The sequence below is a fragment of the Triturus cristatus genome, chromosome 10 (assembly GCF_964204655.1).
Source record: "Triturus cristatus chromosome 10, aTriCri1.1, whole genome shotgun sequence".
NCBI classification, from domain to species: Eukaryota; Metazoa; Chordata; class Amphibia; order Caudata; family Salamandridae; genus Triturus; species Triturus cristatus.
In genome coordinates, this window is record NC_140593.1 from 673,795,846 (window position 1) to 673,815,527 (window position 19,682).

The window sequence follows — 19,682 nt, forward strand, 5'->3', positions numbered from 1 at the left end:
TCTGATGTGTCGAGACTGGTTATCCCCGCTACCTGCGACAATAATTACTGTGTGTAGATTTATATCACAGGCAGTGAGGCCATTTGTCTTTTGATCGTAGCAACATTAGAGGAAGGGACCAAGATTGATGTAGGGTGATCCCGCAGTCCTGTTGAGGAAAGAATTCTACAATACTTAAAGCAACGTTAAGTCATGATTTGTATATTTACATGTTTTTAAATACTTTTTTTTTTTTAATATGATCCAACATTCTATGCCATACAGTATGTTTTGATTACTGTTCCCAAAATAATTCAGAGACCAATGCTCACTGAATTGTCACTTTATACCTAGAAAGTTTATTTCATATATCCACTTGAATATGAGTATCTGTATGAACAACTTTCTGCTGAAAAGTATACCAGTATATTGGACAAGTGTTCAGAGCACACAATTTCAAAAGCCGAAGAAAGATCTAATGATTTCAAGACCCTGACGTCCACTACAAAATCATAGAAAACCAAACTAAACTGCCACTTTGGTCCCCAAACAAGGGTGAAACTCTGCTTATAAAGCATAGAGAAGATAAGTAGCCACCACAAATTTCTGAAAGTGTGCAGTTACTACTCTGATGAATAATTTCACGAGAAAAGGAAGGATGGAGCTCAGTCGAAGGTTGGCTAGTTCAATCGGTGCAAGCGATGGTTTTTAATAAGGGATGGAGGATTACTTGTTTAAATGGATTCGAACAGAACCAAACTGTAAAGAACTGTGAATGACCCACAGCAAAATCGGTGGGATTGCCTTTCTTACAGAAAGTAGTATTCTTCTAGGACAAATGGCAGGAAGGACTCCTTAGGGTTTAATACGGACTACAAAGTAGAGAAATACTTGACAGCTAAAAGGAGAACGAAAGGAGATCAACACCGACAAGGTATCCAGACTTTGACTGTCAGTGAGACAATCGCCAAAGCTGTAGAGATAAACTCTGAAATGGGAGCAAAGGCTGAGAGTGACAAGGAAAAGCAGGGCAATGGAAAACAACTGAAAACATAGCCTAAAGTGTATCAATTTTCAAGATCGAAATCACTGCAAACTCTGCCACACAAAGGGAGCAAGGAGAAGCAGGTGATGAGACCAAAGAAGGATCTGATCAAATACAGAATAAAAAAAATAAAAAAAATAGTGAAAGGAGAACTGTGATCAAATACAGAATTTAGAAAAAAGACAACAATAGTCACAGGAGAACTCAGTAATGAGCTCTTGGCAACATTGCTGTTGTAGCGGGGTCAAAGGAAGAATGAAGAAAAGACATCCAAGTTCAGAAGGGGTACATGACTACTTCTAAAGCCTTTCAGAATGGATAAAAACAATGCGAAACCAAAGCAGGGGTGGCTGATAAGAAGTGAATGGAGGTGCACGATAAAAACAGAACCAACACAGGCTGTAAGGCTGAGAAGAAAACAGAGGTGGCTGAATAAGAATCGACAGAATTGAAAGATTCTCTGGAAGGGGGATAAGCAAGTGTAGAGTGCACATAACATTGGAAGCTTTAACTAAGAAATGAAACACATTAAAGAAGAGGAGGAACAGAAACATGAAAAACAAAAATAGAATGGTCAGTAAGAGGGACAAATAGAAAAGAAACCAATATGTAGGAAGAAAGTGACGAAAAAATAAAGTCAAGATATGAATCTGAGGCATGAGAAGGAAGTGAAGTTAACGGATAGGCCAAGCAGGATACAGCGATTGAAAGAAATTACACACATTCACAATATGAGGCACAGAGAGATAAGGCTTTTTCCCCACCATCGCACATTTTTTATCCTCTTTCCAGCTGGCGTTAGGATGTACAAGGTTCATCAATGTAGCCCATGTTCCATATTTTGAAACACCACATCCCAATGTTGAATGCATGTGACCAAGGTAGAGTGTGTGTCATATTTTACCATCCCTCCAGGCAGTATGAGAGTAGATACTTGTCACCTACAGTGAAGCCAGCAGTGGGATTGTTGGACAATGGCTTTTTGACTTGTGGGTTTCTAACTGGATCGCTTCTTTCAGTACCTTGTATACGGAATATTTTTTTTTTCAGAATCCTTGTCACTGCTTTGCTATAGGGATCATCCTGGGCTCCTCACCCTCCGCCTGGGACGACTCCTGGTGGCCCCCCGCCCTGGGCAACGCACCCAAAACGACAGACCACGCACGCAACCTGGGCTTCATCCTGGACTCCTCCCTCTCCATGACCAGACAAGTCAACGCCGTCTCCTCGTCCTGTTTCAACATCCTGCGCATGCTACGTAAGATCTTCCGGTGGATCCCCACCGAGACCAGGAAGACGGTCACCCAGGCCCTCGTCACCAGTCGATTGGACTACGGCAACGCCCTCTACGCCGGTACCACCGCCAAGCTCCAGAAGAGACTCCAGCGGATCCAGAACGCCTCGGCGAGACTCATCCTCGACGTCCCCAGACGAACTCACATCTCCAGACACTTGAGAGACCTGCACTGGCTTCCGATCAACAAAAGAATCACCTTCCGGCTCCTCACCCACGCACACAAAGCCCTACACAACCAAGGCCCGACCTACCTCAACAGCCGCCTCAACTTCTACGCTCCCAAACGCCACCTCCGCTCGACCAGTCACGCCCTCGCAGCCGTCCCCCGCATCCACAGAGCGACAACAGGAGGAAGATCCTTCTCCCACCTGGCCGCCAAGACTTGGAACGCCCTCCCGACCGACCTACGCCTGACCCAAGACCACCTCTCCTTCAGGAAGAAGCTCAAGACCTGGTTGTTCGAGCAGTAGCGGACCCCCCCTCCCTAGCGCCTTGAGACCCTCCGGGTGAGTAGTGTGCTTTATAAATGCCTATGATTGATTGATTCATAGGGATACATTTCAGGTGCCATATATCCATGTTCATCTAAACTTCGGTCCTTGGAGAGATTTTCTACCTACGTTACATTCCAGTTGAGTTTTTCTATTGTAAGTTTTTTCAATGGCTGCATCGAAAATTCCAGATTAGTGTGGGTCTGAGGTGGGCCATTTGTCCACTCATAGCAGCACCAGACCGTCCTATTCCGTCTCCAGATTTACCTCCAAATCTGACCGTCATTTGAGCTGAAAGGGAAGGGAAGGGTCTGTGCAATGGGCACTCTATGTGGTAAATCAAAGCAGATTACATATACTACAGTCCAGACGAAAGGAACAGAAATTAAAATTACTTTGTATTAAAACAGGGAGCTGCTCTGGAGAACCTAAGATACTCACAGTCAATTTCCACTCCATCAGTTTCACCAGCTCATCATGCGTCAGGTGTTTGTCCGTCCTTGAGAGCACAGAGGCGGGCAGCTCTTTCTGGTACCTACCAAGGGGAACCCGACAGTTACCATGGTTACGAGAAGATACTACATCACTTCTATCCACACCTTCCAAACACACACCTTAACAACCCCGCCCCCCCCAGCTAATGCAATGAGGGGACGAATGACAGTCAGCAGAATGATTACATGGCGCTGCAGCAAGCAAGTAGGCATGGCTGGAAATCTATAGCACTGCTGGAAAACGCTCCCAAATTGAGTCCTAATGCGATGTAGTTCCCTCCCCAACCTTCTTCGGAGGAAGCTTAGAGTTCAATAGACCCCAGTTCTGGATATAACCTCTGTGGAGAAAAGAAAAATGGGCGAATGTTTTACACCCCGCCCTCTGAGCTTTACCCATTTGGAAGGGAGGAGGTGAGAGGATAACCAAGCTTCCAGATGACACATCAGAGGAGGTCGCGCAATAGTATGTAAGTAAGCCCAGCCATACAGTGCTTAATTTGTAAAATATGAAGTCCAGGTGCTCAAATGTTTGTAAGAGGCCACATCCACTTTCCCTGGCTCCACTCACTTCCTTCACTGACTCCACCCACTTACTCTAGGAGCATTATCAACTCTGCGGGGGTCCTCGCTGCTGGATGGCCACCTGCCAGTCGGGCAGTAAGTTAGCCACAGAAACCAACTAGCTCACCTCGCCGAGCTGTGATCCAATGGCCTGGAGGAGGGTGGCATGAAACCAGTACATGAAACCAATGGGCCACCAAGTGTTTACGTTTATGAAAGTGCCCTCAATTCAGCCCTCTAGTGCTGGTCACGCACATAAGTCCCTAGCCTGAACCATCCACTGGTCACGCACATACAGTCCCTCGCCCGAACCATCCACTGATGGTCACACACATACAGTCCCTTGCCCAAACCAGCTACTGATGGACACGCACATACAGTCCCTTGCCCGAACCATCTACTGATGGTCACGCACACAGTCCCTCGCCTGAACTGTCCAATGATGGTCACGCACATAGAGTCCCTCACCCGAACCATCCAGTGCTGGTCATGCACATACAGTCCCTCACCTATATATTCAGTAATGGTCATACATGGCAGTCCCTTTCCTAAGGCATCAAGAGATGGTCACTCATGGCAGTCCCTCATCCGAGCCTTCCAGTGTTAGTCACACGTGGCAGTCTCTCACCTGATCCATCAAGTGATGGTTACTCATGTGCTGGTCACTTATGGCAGTCCCTCACTTCAAGCATCAAGTGATGGTCATTCATGTGATGGTCACTCATGGCAGTCTCTCTCCCGAGGCACCAAGTAATGGTCACCTATGGCATTCCCTGAGACATCAAGTGATGGTTATTCATGGCGGTCCCTCACCTGAGACATCAAGTGATGGTCATTCATGGAAGTCCCTCGCCTGAGGCATCAAGTGATGGGCACTCATGGCAGTCCCTCACTTGAGACATCAAGTGATGGTCATTCATGGCAGTCCCTCGCCTGAGGCATGAAGTGATGGTCACTCATGGCAGTTCCTCACCTGAGACATCAAGTGATGGTCATTCATGGTAGTCCCTTAGGCATCGAGTGATGATCACTCATGGCAGTCCCTTCCCTGAGGCACTGAGTGACAGTCACATGCACGACAGTCTCTAGTCCGAACCTACATTAACAACGTGGCCAAACTGCAGCAGTATATATGTAGCATTGATGCAGATGCGCAGAGTGTATTATGCTATTTATTTCCACTGTGAAATGTGGAGAGGGGCCATCAATAAAGAAGGGCAAAGCCTCAAGTGACTCCTGATGTCCTTATCCGCTCTCAGCAAAGATGCCACCAAGTACCATTGATAACTGGAATAATACTTTTTAGTTACAGCGCTTAGAAGCATGAGACGGTCTTTAAGGAGCATATTTACTTCATATGATAAGAAGTTAGAGGGCACAGTACTCTTCGTGGGTCAACGCATATATTGCAAGTCATGTTATTTTATTATTAATAAAGTTATGTGTACGGCTCCATACCACCCTCCTGCCCCTTTCTACGATCTGTACACAACAGGTGTTAATATTTACCAGGTCAAAGGGTCTCAATTACTCATCATGGAGGATGAAAGGCTGAGTGGCCCTGCCGGGATTCACATTTTTGACTTAAACAAAAGCCCACAACCCCATTCCTCTTAACAGGAGGATGCCATACGAAAACACAATTTATACACAAGACAAATAGACCAGTTCTACAACTCAAGAAAAAGAAAACACATTATGCAGCCAATGACCAAAATAGCCATTTCACAACACTAGAAGGAAAAACACCCGGTGAAACTAAATTCTCAGTTCGCTCACAGAAAACGGAAGCCCCAAAAAGCTGTGAAATACTATTTCCAATAAAGGAATTATTTTCCAGCTGTAGTATAGTCGGCCCACAGAACACCACTAAACTGTGTAATCACCCATGCCTCAAGGTGCAACTCGGCACCCTTCAAGAACACGCTTTATCCACCCCCTTAGAATGTGCTAGCATAGTAAGGTGGCGTCCTATCAGGAGGCAACCGCAAGGCCTTGTTAAACTCCACATGATGTACAGTAAATAAGCATGACCCCACGTCACATGTGAAGTGTACATAACACAGAGAGCATCTCATGGCTCCTTACTCAACCACACCCCCCCCTACAACATAACGCTATTAGGTACCACTGACCGGACGTCTCAACCGCCACAAGAGCACAGCAGAATCACATCCATCCTTACAAAAACCTCCACAAGAGCGCAGCAGGGTATCCCCTTTGTTCGTGTATTCTTTTTTTTTTTTTTTTATTACGTTCACCACCACTGCCTCCTGAAAATAATTTGTAGCTCCGGCCCTGACAATGAAGTGCCGGTGCTGAGCACCGGAAAGCAGCGGCACAAATTAAGCACTGCAGCCGTATCCAAACATATTCAACCATTTGCAAACCTATCCATCATGTATCCTTCCATCTATCATTTCACTCATCCATCCTTTCACTCATCCATCCATTATCCATCCATCCACCCTTCCACCCTATCCATCTGTACACTCATCCATCCACTCTTCCACCCATCCATCCATTCACTCATCCATCCAGCCATTTACCCTTTCACCCATCCAGCCATCCTTTCACTTACTCATCCATCCACCCAGTCACTCCTCCTTCCACCCATCCACCCTTTCAGTCATCCATCCATCCTTCCTTTCTCTCTCAATCGACCCTTTCACTTAGCCATCCTTCCTTCCATCCACCCACCCATCCATCTACTCATCCACTCATGAATCCATCCATTGACCCTATCACTCATCCATCCTTTCTCTCATCCATCTATCCTTTCACTCCTTCACTCATCTATTCAACCTTTTGTCCATCTACCCCCCTTTCACTCACTCATCCATCCTTACATCCACCCTTTTACTCATCTGTCCATCCATTCACCCTTGCACTTATCAATTCATCAATCCATCCATCATTTCACTCATCCATCCACTCACTCATCCATCCACCCTTCCACCCATCCAGCTACCCTTCCACCCATACATCCAGCTATTTACCTTTTCTCTCATCCATCCTTCCACTCACTCATCAATCCATCTATCCTCTCTCATTATCCATCTATTCAATCGTTCATTCATCCATTCACCCTTTCACTAATTCATCCAGCCATCCACCCCTTCACTTACTCACTCGCCCACCTTTTCATATTAATTTTGAGCTGAGTCTTTTTGAGAAGAGGCCCATCAAGAACTTCACCCTCGCTGCAGGAGCCATTCCAGGGCTGGGACAGAAGCCACCCAGCATGGAGACAGGATCCATCACAGGTGGGGGGGGGGGGGGGGGGGCAGGAGCCACCACATGGGGGACAGGAGCCATCACAGGAGGGAGAACAAGATCCACCAGGGTGGGCACAGGGGTGGGCATGCAGTATTCTAGTATCATCTTGGTCTCTTCCAGGGTGGGGTAGGGCTCCTCACCCCCTCCTGGACAAGACAACCAGACGACAGGCTCTCTTTCCAAAATGTTGGTTTTGCCATCCCCCACTGTGATGTACGGTACTTAAAGGAGATACTCCAAGAGAACTGATTTAACTGATTGTCCTCCATACTTTGTTAATCAGAGTGGGTGCGATTGTGCCATTTCTTTATTTTATTACATTATAGACTGCATGTTTGAAGAACCGAGGTTTGCTTACAATTTAGTGACAGTAATTAAGCTCTGTGAAGAGAACCACGTGCTGCCTCGGTGTAATCAGGGCCGGTTCTAGTGTATTTGGGGCCCTGGGCAGAAAGGGAATGTGCGAGGCCCCTCTAAATTGCAAAGACATGAGGCATTCAGGGCTGTTTGCATCTGAATAGATGCCCCTGCTCCTGAAGCTGCAGCCCCTCCCTCTCAGTCACCTTCAAGCACCTCTTAACAGCTCATCAAGGCCTGAAGGTGTGAGGGTCGCCATCCCGCTGTGCCTCTCCAATGCTGCTGGGGGTCTGAGCTTTAGTGCTGCATCGGAGTCTCTGTGGAAACTGTTAAAATTACGGACAAATGGCGTCCGATAAAGAATCCTTCACGGACAACGGACAGACGGCCGAAATTACGGACTGTCCGTGAAATTTACGGACGGTTGGTCACCCTATTCGCAGGGAGTAAGAGACTAAATACCCAGTTTCGGACCGCTAAACCAGTATGCACAGAGGGGGCAGCTATATTTGTGGACGTGTACTACACTCTAACTTACTGTGTAAAATATAGATATCAATTATTGCGATTATACAGCAAATACTAGGAAATGCAAACAAAATTAGGATTCAAACTATAAAACATAAAAAATTATTGAAAGTGCATTTATTCTGAGATCGGCGGAGCTATGTAGCACCTTGCACGTGTAAATTGGTACAATCCGACGTACATGGGCAGCGGGAAATGTTCTTGTGACAGTGCTTAATTTGAGCCAGTGGTTTCCGGGGTTTGGTACTGGAACTTAACTGCCAACACTGGCCCTTACGACAGTCCGCCACATGGTGACGCTGCTTACCTAATTTAGAGATTAGCACAACAGTTGTTTGTTGATCCATTATGAAATAAAAATTACTGATACCTGCCGGCAAAGCCATTCTTATAGCTTTGGGGGGCCTGGAATGGTCTCAGTTGTTACACCTGTAGGTGTGTGATGGCAGTAGTTGTGCCAGTACTGTCATTGGCAGCGCTGGCAGGGGCAATAGGTGGTGCAAGCTGCAGTGACCTCTTGACGAGGGACCCGACCTTCTTTATTTTTTTATTTTTTTTACATATGATGTACTGCAGTGTGATGAGCATGCCCCCAGTCAAGTAAACTATGTCTCTCTCTCGTAGGGTAGACAGACTTACATAGTTTGGAGTGTGAATATGACAGCTGCCAGCCAACGATGGCACTGCCAAACATCGCTGTGTGTCGGTGCATAGTGACGAGGTACTGTGCTCGGGTGCTTAGAAGGATGGCTTTATAACCCTTCAGCATAAGACCTCGGCACCGAAACCGTTAATGGATTGCACATTTGTAATCAATCCTACTGTTTATGGTTGTGTGCAATTTGCGAAGGCACTTTTCAGCAAGAAAGTACTGCACTAGTTGCATCATGTTGACATGACGATATGCACACAACAAACATTGTTAGGCTCTGCAGTCTTTTACCTAAAAGGTCATCAGCATAGGTAGCTAATAAGACGCTATACCGTGCATTATGTACGCTCATGTGTCCTGCATGGATAACGCAATAATTACGGTAATGAATAAATCCATCTGGGGGAAAGAAGGGTTTCACAAGAGGCAGGGCTTCTACATTTCTGGAGTGTTCTCGCACTGACAGATAGTGGGGGGGGGGGGGAGGGGGGGTAGTTTATTGCGCCAGTGCTTAACAGCAGTGACAGCATACGGGGTACTTCATAGTGTTGGGAGTCCTTCGGTTTTTACACTGTACTATTAGAAGAGACTTAAAATGTCTGGAGGAAACACTCGATGCTTTTACCCTCCAGCACCCCCAGGGCACTGCCGGACGCACACACTGTCGCATACTTTACCACTGGGAAGACACTACAGGAGGAAGTGAAAAGTCCCACAGCCCTAGCAGTGGCCATGTCTAAGGACATCTCCATCTCTAGAGCTTCTGGGCACATCAAATTAGAAAGCGCAGTGATTGGTTAGGCACCTACCATTGATCCAGAGCCAGGAGCTTCTTCTGCTTCTGTGCTTTCGCTTTGATAACATCCTGATAAATACCAAAGACTTGTGTCCAAATGATGGCATCTTCGCAGGCATAGAGGCCCCCACGCAATGGCAACATCTGGGGACAAAAGGACAAATTAACTTGGGATGAAAAATTGATAAAATAACCACCCACTTGCTGCTCCGTACCTTCTACAATGGGAGACACATGTCCTTCATAACACCCATGAAGAAGCCGGTAGGAAATATCACAGCACCGAATGCAAAAAAGAGGACACTCTCCAAAGACTTCATTGTTGATAACAGGGACCAAATACAAAAATAGATGAAATAATTGACAGATGATTGGCTTGCATTCACTTTGATTTGCAGTTCAATACTTCTCATATAAAATTAAAGTTGCTTTAGGAGAAAAACTAGCAACATGTTGCATATCTTCGGCTGCTTCAATATACTGGAATAATAATCCATGTGGATTTAAATGCAATAAAAATAAAGAACCGTTACCCAATTGAGCAATCACAGTCATTACTCAAATCTTCAGACCATGCATGTAGTAGATCTTGAATATTTTTAGATTCCTTATTGATCAGAAAATAATGTTTATTTATGTGTGTTAACGTTAGCACAACTAGGCTGCACATTTAATTTACTAGGCCTCTGCCTACTTGCAGTGATATCCATTTTAAAGCTGCTGAACAAAATCTGGCTTTTAAAATTGCAAGAACAGGTTTCCTACGTGTATATTTGTCGTCAGCATTTTTCCTTTTCATAATAAAAGACAAAGTGGGATTCATGTCATGGTGTGGTTTTCTTGTACTGAATAAAATGTATTATCTCTGTGCTTTAGGAGAACGCCATGTTGAGATGTTCTCGTTGCAATATACAAGGCAGTTGCTGCACAAGCTATTGCTGTATTTCGTTCACTTTAAAATGGCTTACTGTTTAGTTTGCTTCAATAGTGCAATGTAATTTCCCTTGTTTGAGGATAAAGGGTATTCAACACTTATTCATGACAAAGGTTTTTTCTAAAGTACCCTATTTTATGTAGCACTATTTCTACAATGTTGATCGGTTCATGTTGTACATCTTTCTCCGGCCGCGGGGGGACCGCGCTCTTGCTCATTTCACGCGCTTAGCACGCCTCTAACCCCGCGGGCCGGCGAGTCGCGTCATCCGCTGTGCCAGTTGCAGAGAGACTAGCACGCCGCGCGCGCGTTTCCTTTCACACGAGGGGGAAGATTGCCAGTTTTGTGTAGTTTTTTGGGGCAATTTAGAAGTAGCGTCCAAGTGACGCATGGGCCAGTTTTCAAGAGAGCCCCTGCTTGGAGCCTGAACACCCGCGAACCGGGTAAGACTAACTGCAAATAAGAGGGACCGGCCCGAGCAGTTCTTTACCCTCAGTACCAGTAGGGAGCAGTGGTCCCAGCCCACATCAGCCTAAGTGCTCATATTACAAGTTTTTACCTACAATTAACCCCGGATTAGCTCATAGTCTTCCAAGGTACAGAGTTATGGAAAACTTAGAGGTTTATTATGAAGAGGAGGAGGAAGAGGTAACCTATCTGCCCATTGATGACCATTTTTGTCAGGTCATGGATACTTCCATCCTCAAGGCAGTTTCACAAGTGGTGGCACCCCTGGAGAAGAAGATAAATCAGCCTCAAGCCCAGTGCCTTCGACCCCTCGACACAAGGGAAGACTTATCAGTGGCTAAGAATCCCCTACCTCCGGGACAGCCCTCCACTACTGCCCTAGACCCTAAGAGAAAGCGCACTGACAACGCAGGGGTAGATACTGATGCGTTTGCTCGCTTAAAGAAGGCTTTTTTGGACGCCCAGCCTCCTCAAACCCCCACCGGACCAACAGAGGATCTGGCGGGACCCTCGGGGTATTCTGACTGGTTTCCCACCGGGGACCAGGAGGAGTCCCTCCAAACCTCTGATGGAGACGGTGACTCGGGCCAACCATGGCCCCCGGCAAGATCAGACTTGACAGCAGGTCCCCAAGCCGATAGCGTTATGTTGAATCTCGATGACATTTTGATTTCAAGGTCGGCGGAATGGGTCCCAGCCCCTAAAGTAGCAGCCTATATGGCATCTAGACTTCGTCAGCCTCTGGATAAGGAGGTTCAAAGCTGCCTCAGGGCGGAGTGTCCAAGACCAGTTTTGGAGGGAAAGTTCGCAGTCACACCGGAAGTGGACTCTAAGATGGCCACATTCTTAGCCAAGTTTATTTGTGACCCTAAGAAAGGAATTGACTGTTCTTGGCAGGCGTGCCAGGATAAACTCCTGGACACTGTTGTCCCCCTGGCTAAGATTCTGGACATGGCGGAGGACGCCATGGCCTCTGGTAGTCTCATCTCCACTGAAATCCTGTCAAGCTGGGCACAGAGGGCTATAATTTTTCTTGGCAACGGGTATATGGCGATTTCTACAGAACGCTGCAGATCTTTATTGATTAAGATAGACCCTAAGTTGGGAGAACTGACCACCTCTCAGGCTGGACCAGTAGCGGAGGGTAATCTCTTCGGAGACCTCTTCGTCAAAGAATTAGGTCAATTTGTAAACACATTTAACTCTCTGGACAAGGCCCAAATGTCCATCAAGCACATATTCACCCCGCGTGTTTTTGGCGCAGCCGGGTGGGCAGGAGGCGCTCGACCGGCCGTCCCTACAGACAAGCCTTCTACAAGTCCACGGAACCTCATCGAGGACAGTGGCAAGACCCTGAGAAATTTGGAAACTTTTATCATTAAGTCATATCCACGCCAAAGAGGTGGCAGAGGCAGAGGAAATGGTTCCTACAACAACCAACAAGGTGAGAGTGCAGGAATCGGGGAGCATAAAAATAGGGGGCAGGTGCAGTCTTTTCTACACAATTGGCTTTTGATAACCTCAGACGCCTGGGTTTTGCAGACCGTTCGAGGTTTTCAGATATAATTTTTTGAGTCCCCGATTCAACGGACTCGTCTCAAACCAATAGTCTTCTCGAGGGAACAGATGGAACTAATAGACGGGGAGATCTTAGATCTGTTGCGGAAAGAGGCGATTGTACCCTCGACCCTTCAACCGCGAGGCTTCCTCAGCAACATTTTTCTTGTGGAGAAATGGGATGGGGGCTACCGCCCAGTAATAAATCTCAAAGAATTCAACGGGTGACTCATTTACCGTCACTTCAAAATGGAGGGTATTCACCTCCTCAGGGACCTGTTGCAATCTCAGGATTGGATGGTCCATCTGGGCCTCAATGATGTGTATCTTACAATTCTAGTCTTTCCCCCTCACAGACGTTTTCTTCAGTTCCAGTGGAGATCCCAGGTTTTCAAGTTCACCTCCCTTCCTTTCAGTTTATCCTCCGCTCCGTAGTGCTTCACCAAGGGGATGAGACCAGTGGTGGGGTGCCTCAGATTGGAAGGGGTCAGACTGATTATATACTTGGGCGATACACTCATTATGAGTCAGTGTCCCCATCGGCTGCTAGACCATCTACAGCAAGCAGTATTCCTTCTGGAATCTCCGGGCTTCGTGATCAACGAGCCCAAGTCCGGCCTTGTTCCTTTGATGCACTTATTGGGCTTTATGATAGACTTCGTCAAGGCGACTATCTCGGTCTTCTCGCAAGCTGTCCAAAATCAGACACAAGCTGCGGCGTATGCTAGCAAAACCCACAATATCCTTACTCCAAGTAGCCGAGGTGGTGGGTCTTCTGTCTTCATCAATTCAGGCCATTTTCCCAGAACCTCTCCACTACAGGGCCCTTCAATGTCTCAAGCGTTCACACCTCCAGAAAGGTCTCACCTATTCCCAATTTGTCCCGCTCTCGGAGGAAGCAAAGACCGACTTACAATGGTGGATTTCACAGATGGAAGCCTGGAATGGACAGGCTATCTTCGTTTCCCAACCCGATCTAGTCAACCCAGGTGAGGAGGCAGCAGGCGGATTTGGTGGTGATCACCCCAATATGGAGGTCGCAAGCCTGGTTTCCAGTTCTGATGGAACTTTCCTGGGATTTTCCAATCAGTTTACCCCAGTTTCATAATCTCCTCAAAGATCCTCAGGGGAATCCCCATCACCTCCTGCTTTCAGGCAGTCTTCATCTGGTGGCCTGGCTGGTTACAGACAACGTTGGAAGATGCCAGGCCTTTCGGCAGACGCTGCCTCGCTACTCGCGAAGTCCTGGGCAGAGAGCACTAACAAGAGATACCGCTCCGCCTTGTCTAGATGGGGGACTTGGTGTCTTCGACAACAGGTGGATCCGGTGGGGGCAGATGTTGTCCATGTCCCTAATTTCCTAGCTTCTTTGGCTAAGGAGGGCCTGGCTTATAGGTCAGTCAGTCCCTTTCGGTCTGCGATATCAGCGGGTCATATCCCAGTAGACGGGTACTCTATTGGTGAGCACCCGCTCGTATGTAAGCTTCTGAGGGCATCAGACTCTCTGTGCCCCCAGAACCTTGGTATTCAACTCTCTGGGATGTTAATAAAGTTCTAAACGTATTCCGATCATGGCCAGCCAACAAGTACCTGTCCAGGAAACAAATGTCGGCAAAACTAGCAACCCTTCTTTGTTTGATATCCTGCCGCAGAATCTCCGACGTAGGAGCGTTAGACCTCAAAGGCCGAGTTTTCACTCCAGAGGGAGTTACCTTTCATATCTCTAGAAGGACCAAGTGTAATTCGAAGTCAGTGTCCTATCAGGCTTTTCCTGATGTCCCTAAACTATGTGTGGTCAGAGCTCTCAAGGCCTACTAGGTGGCTACAGTGGACATACGCCCACAGGGCGTCGGACAATTGTTTATAGCTGCGATGGGTCCGTTGGGCGATGCAGGAGGCAGGGATAGACATGTCTCTTTTTGGGGCTCATTCGGTTCGAGGTGCTATGGCATCAAAGGCTTTTTCCCTGGGGGCACGGCTGAAGGATATCCTGAATGCCGCAGACTGGTCCTCTGACTGCACCTTTAAAAGGTTTTACCTTAAGCCAGTTGTGTCATTGGCATCTTTGGTGGTGGACAAGCTTTAAACTAGCCTAATCCGAAGCCTCCGGTCCTGCCATACAATGAAAAATGTCCTAACTATCGTAACGGAAAGTTTAAATTCTATTTAGGACGCGGAGATGAGGATTAGCCCACCCGTTCAGTTTGAAGGCCCTCCCAGAACATCGACGTACATGTGGTGAGTAAAATGTTTACAACCTCTTTTATGCTCATTGCGTATGATGGTTATTTTGAACCTCGCCGGGACCACGGGAGACCACAACAGTTTTTTGCGGGCTACTCAACTTGACGACAGTGTGACAACAGATGATACCCCTTCCGGGCCTCCTATTTCTGCCTACCACTAAAATCTAGTGTTTTTTTCTGAGTGTCTGTAAGTATACCGACACCAACAACTACTACCACACACCTTAGCGCATGTGTATGGTTATCATAATTCACGTGGCGTGTTCTTTTGACACTCACTTTTCACTCACTCAGTCCTGAAGAAAGCCCTTTATACTCTTTTTACGGGCTGAAACATGTAGACTACTTTAAAAGACAACTAGGAGCAAATCCCTCCATTAGTTGCACCACTAGTTTTTAACTATATCCTGGGCCGTCACTAATAAATATATCAGGCAAGGATTCCCAGAGTTATTTTTAACCCACACAAATTACACCACACCTGCTCCGCTGTAACCAGGCGTCGTAGCACAACCGGGGGGCATTCGGCCATCCGGTTGGGACTCCAATGATGAAGCATGACACCAACCAGATTGGTGTGTGAGGGGTCTTTAAAAAAAACCTAATGGTTCCATGAGATAGCTTACAACAACAGTGAGTTTCATAAGTTCTTCAGTGGGTTCGTTCACATTATTCAGATTATTTTGAACCCCATTCAAGTGTTAATGTTACTGTCATCTGAAATCAAACATGTTGATTCCCTGGTACAGATTTTACATCTATCCCATTTTTTCTGACCTAGGTACGGACACCAGTAAACAAGAATAATCCAAAATCTTGCTGGATATGGTCGCAGGAAGAAAGAGGAGGATAGAGCGTCCTCAGGGAAAGTTATGGGACACCCTGCCTCAGGATTGGACAATGCTGTTGGAATTTTTTCAGTTTCTACTTTCCCTGTGCATCATGGGAAACGTAGTTTATTGTTATTGTGTTTGTTGATGACGCTGGTGGAGTAATAAATTGAGAAAGTTACAGCCTAATCCTCGCCTCCGCGTCCATAATAGAATTTAAACTCTCCGTTACGATAGTTAGGAAATTTTACATTGTCTGCTGATTTATCACTTTCATTGGAGGCAAACTACATGTTGGTGCTGTTGCTAATTACTCTCCTTTGACTTAGGAACAGAGTACATTTATGTTAGCTCATTACTGAAATATATTTGTTTATCGCTTATTCTATTGTATTTTGACCTTTCTCGACTTAATATAATTTTAGGCATCATTGATGCGGGATTGAAATCTAACTCCCATTTTCGCTATCGGAATTATTCTTAATAATGATTCAACATTTGCAAAGGTATTTGTTTGTTCAAGGGCCTCTGTCTTCTGGGATTTACATAATCCCGATCCTGCACATCAGCCCATTAAATGTATTAATGAAAGCGTTAAGTCTGCAGTGTATCATATGCTCCTACTGGGGCTACTTTCTCACAACCCTATCCAGCCGAGCTGCTGGAGAAAGTGTAAATTGTTCAAATCCAACAATGCACCAACGAGAAAGACATCTTGGACTATCTGGCCAAACAGAGGACACAAGCCATGGGTCGTTCTAATTACCTTGCACCCAGTCAGTGTCAAAAACGTGAAGATGAAGGTCATGGAGTTATGCTGGGTGGACTAAAACAATCACAGGAATTTCAATCTAATCTCGCTCTGAGCCAGTCCCAGGGAATAACACTCACAGAAAACGTGGCACAGCAAAATTACTATTAAAACTGCAGCTGTAAGCTGTTCTGAAACCCAGATGTCTCACATGAGTTTGCGCTTAATATGTACTTTTGAATCAGCAGCTTTCCATACATAAAATATCAGTTCTTCAGAGGGAGTTCTCAGGAGCCGCAGGTAATTGGCGAATTTAGCCCTCGAGCCACCTGGCATCCGACATCTGTAAAGTATCTTATATCCTCAGGGTGGTATTATCCACTACCAGCACAAAATATTAATAATATAGATAGCAGACTGGCTGTGACAGAGCCTCTTAGAAATTAGATAATCCTGGTCGAAGGGCACCCAAAAGGGAATTTCAGTAAATAAAGGAATGGTCAACAATTGTCAATTATTACACTCCCCTAAACTAAACTAAACCAAACTCAAAGAATAAAGGGGGTGCAAGCAATCCTCCAAGTAAATGTATAGTTATTGATGACTTACCAGTAAAATTAGAGGAACAATACATTGGGGATGAGGAGATTCTAGGAGCAGTAGATCCTTCGAACCCGCCAAAACACGACCCAATACATTTGCCCATGATGGGAATTATGCCCCAAGAGCCAGAAACTAAAAGTGGGTACCACAAAAGGATTATAGAAGAAAACGATTACGGACTGAAGACACCTCAAATGTATTCATCACAAAAAACTCAGAAAAGTCTACAGAAAACAAAACCGCACGATTTAGGTGCACAGAATAACAATGGTCATAACTTTGTTAGGAATGGACTAAGTTGCGATGAAAAAAGCTCAAACAACTACTGCTCAAGTTGCGTTAAGGCATGCGGACAAATCAGAGATGCGAAAAAGAACTTTACAATTACTAGCAACTTATGTAGGAAATATTGACACCCGCATGGACAAGTTAAACATACTGATCATTAAAGTACAGTTTACTGAAAGTCTCTGACTCATGTTATTGCACCCAGCTGTTAAGGACTATATCTGCCCTTAAAGGAATAATGTCAGAACTGGTGTTAGAATGTAAAACCATACCTTTCAAAACCAGCCAAGGAGACAATGTTGGTAATCATGTTACACATGATATGGAGGTGCCTCTGTCGAGTCACGTAGAGTGCCCATCTAGTGTTGGTTTAATGGAACAAATAGACAATGCTCTGCATATCCAAACCACGCATCAAAACGAGGCTGAAACAAACGTTCCAGAGCATGGTACATGTAGCTTAACTAGTATGATCAATTAAAAGAGATGGGGCCGGGAGCAGTTAAAGGTCCTAGCTCCCACGCTTCCATCTTGGAATATACATAGAAGCGGAGGGTGGCTGTTCCTATGGAGAAGAGAGGTAAAGTGAGGTTGGAAAGTATATTAAGTGGGGCATCTTCCTTAATAGAAGATATAGCTCTCACACACCCAAAAGGGTGTCATGCTTCATGTGAGAAGCTGTCCTGGTATATGATGTCCACTTCGGCAGGTGGGCACCTTGCACCAGTCTAGACAACCCTTATGGTGATTTAAGAGGTCTTAAACAACCTTAGAAAGCTCTCTAAGTGGTAGCTGTGGAGAGCAGCCTATAGGCTTAGTCCAGAAGGAGTGTAAATCAGTTTGTTTTACCAGAATGCAATCTTATAGTATAGATTAAGTGAAAAGAACCACACGAAGTATTTATAAAAATATGTATTTATTATATAATACTCTCTAGTACCTTCAAATATCTCCTACACCGAGATAAACACAATGCTCACAATACTTTAGCAAAAAAACACAGTAAATAGCACGAAATACACAGTGGGCCCCAGGGGGGGACCAAACCATATACTAAGAAAGTGGTATAAGAACCACGACTCGGATCAAGACAGAGTCGAGAGGACGTAGAAGTGATGGGGACCCAAGGAACTACCCAAGGTGAGTAGATAGGGACTCACGGAGAGCGTGTGCAGTGTGGGAACATGACCACGTGCTCCGTACAACTCTATGAGTAAGTCGCAGTTAGAAGTTTAAAGATTAAGCATCCTTCCAAGTGGATCCTGAAGAAACCCCCGTGGAAGACAGAAGGTTGGAGAGCTAACCCACCCGTGGATATCCTAGTACCCAAGTTACCTACATCAGGGAAGCCGGGTACATATGTATGAAGTGGTGTCGGAAACCGCATTTGAACCCAATGGAGGACTTCAGGAAAGTTCAGCTGTTACAGAAGGAGAAAGTGTCCGGTGGAATCCAAAGGTGGATTCTAGATGAGAGGTACCTGCAAGCAGAGGGGACAGAGTCTATGTCACTCAGGAGTGACCAGGAGACTTGGAAGGTGAATGCTCTCCGATGTCGGGCGTTGCAGGATGGAGGATGATGACCTTGACTCTGCAGCTGTGAGAACCAGGCAACGGTGAGGAGGAGGACCAGGCAATGCTAAGGAGGACCAGGAGCCGTGCACGAGCTGTCCCACAAAGGATGTCGAGTGCTGAAGGGTTGGTGTCCGGCAGGAGCACCAACAAGCTTTGGCAAATGCAACCAACACAGGAATTGAAGAAGGAGCAACGTTGAGACCAGCAAGATCCAGGGGACTCACTAAGAGCAGAGGGAGTCAGGGCAGGCCTTGAGCAATCAGGGGAGCCCAAAAGAAACAACGATGACCCTCAAGTGGACCCACAGGCCGGATGCACTGGAGTCGAAAGAGGACCTCAAGCAGCTCACCGAAAGATGCAGAGAACAATGTGCATGATGCAGTGTGGCTGAAGATTCTGGTCACTGGAGATGCTCAAGGTTGGGGCTACTTGGAGCCCAAAGATCTTCTTAGAAAGATGGTCAACAAGCCTGTGTAAATGCAAGTTGATGCAGTGCACAGGGGTTCAGTTATTGCAACCCCCACGAGGGATACTGGCCTCAAACTTGGTAAGAGGGTAGGGCAAGCCTCGGGATCTGTGGAAAACCACCACCTGTGTTGCAGAGCCTTTGGAGTCCGGAGGAGCTCAGGATCAACAGACTGGTCGACTTAGTTGCGGTGCCTGCGAATGCAGGGGAGTGACTCCTTCACTCCAAGGGAGATTCCTTGAAGTGTCTTTGATGCTTCAGAGGTCCTGGTCGGTTCCTGTATGATGCACAGGCACAGACGACACAGCAGACTGAAAGGGAGATGAAGTCAGGCCCATACGAAGTCCAGCGAAGTCCAGGGTGCCCAGACGGTAGAAAAGTAATGGTGTCGGGCTGAGCGCTCTGTCTTGATTGCCCTGGACCTGGGCTTGGAGTGCTGCAAAGATTCCCATGTGCTTAGGCCCCTGGCATGGGCTAGTGTTGCAG

General features: G+C 46.3%; 1 protein-coding gene and 1 long non-coding RNA gene across 3 annotated transcripts in view; one reads left to right on the forward strand and one right to left on the reverse strand.

Annotated features, from left to right (window-relative positions):
* LOC146789884 (uncharacterized) overlaps positions 1-15,703 on the forward strand; it is a 37,436-nt gene extending 21,733 nt beyond the window's left edge. Inside the window, exon 2 of the long non-coding RNA XR_014969487.1 lies at positions 15,466-15,703. This is a non-coding gene — a long non-coding RNA (uncharacterized LOC146789884). The remainder of the gene's footprint in view (positions 1-15,465) is intronic.
* Positions 1-19,682, reverse strand: part of LOC146789882 (uncharacterized) — a 210,644-nt gene that overhangs the window by 124,554 nt on the left and 66,408 nt on the right. For both annotated transcript variants that reach the window (XM_085628154.1, XM_085628155.1), the window contains exons 2-3: positions 9,493-9,623; positions 3,254-3,347 (exon numbers count right to left, since the gene is read on the reverse strand). In XM_085628154.1, coding sequence (XP_085484280.1) covers positions 3,254-3,347; positions 9,493-9,623 — 225 coding nt within the window. The remainder of the gene's footprint in view (positions 1-3,253; positions 3,348-9,492; positions 9,624-19,682) is intronic.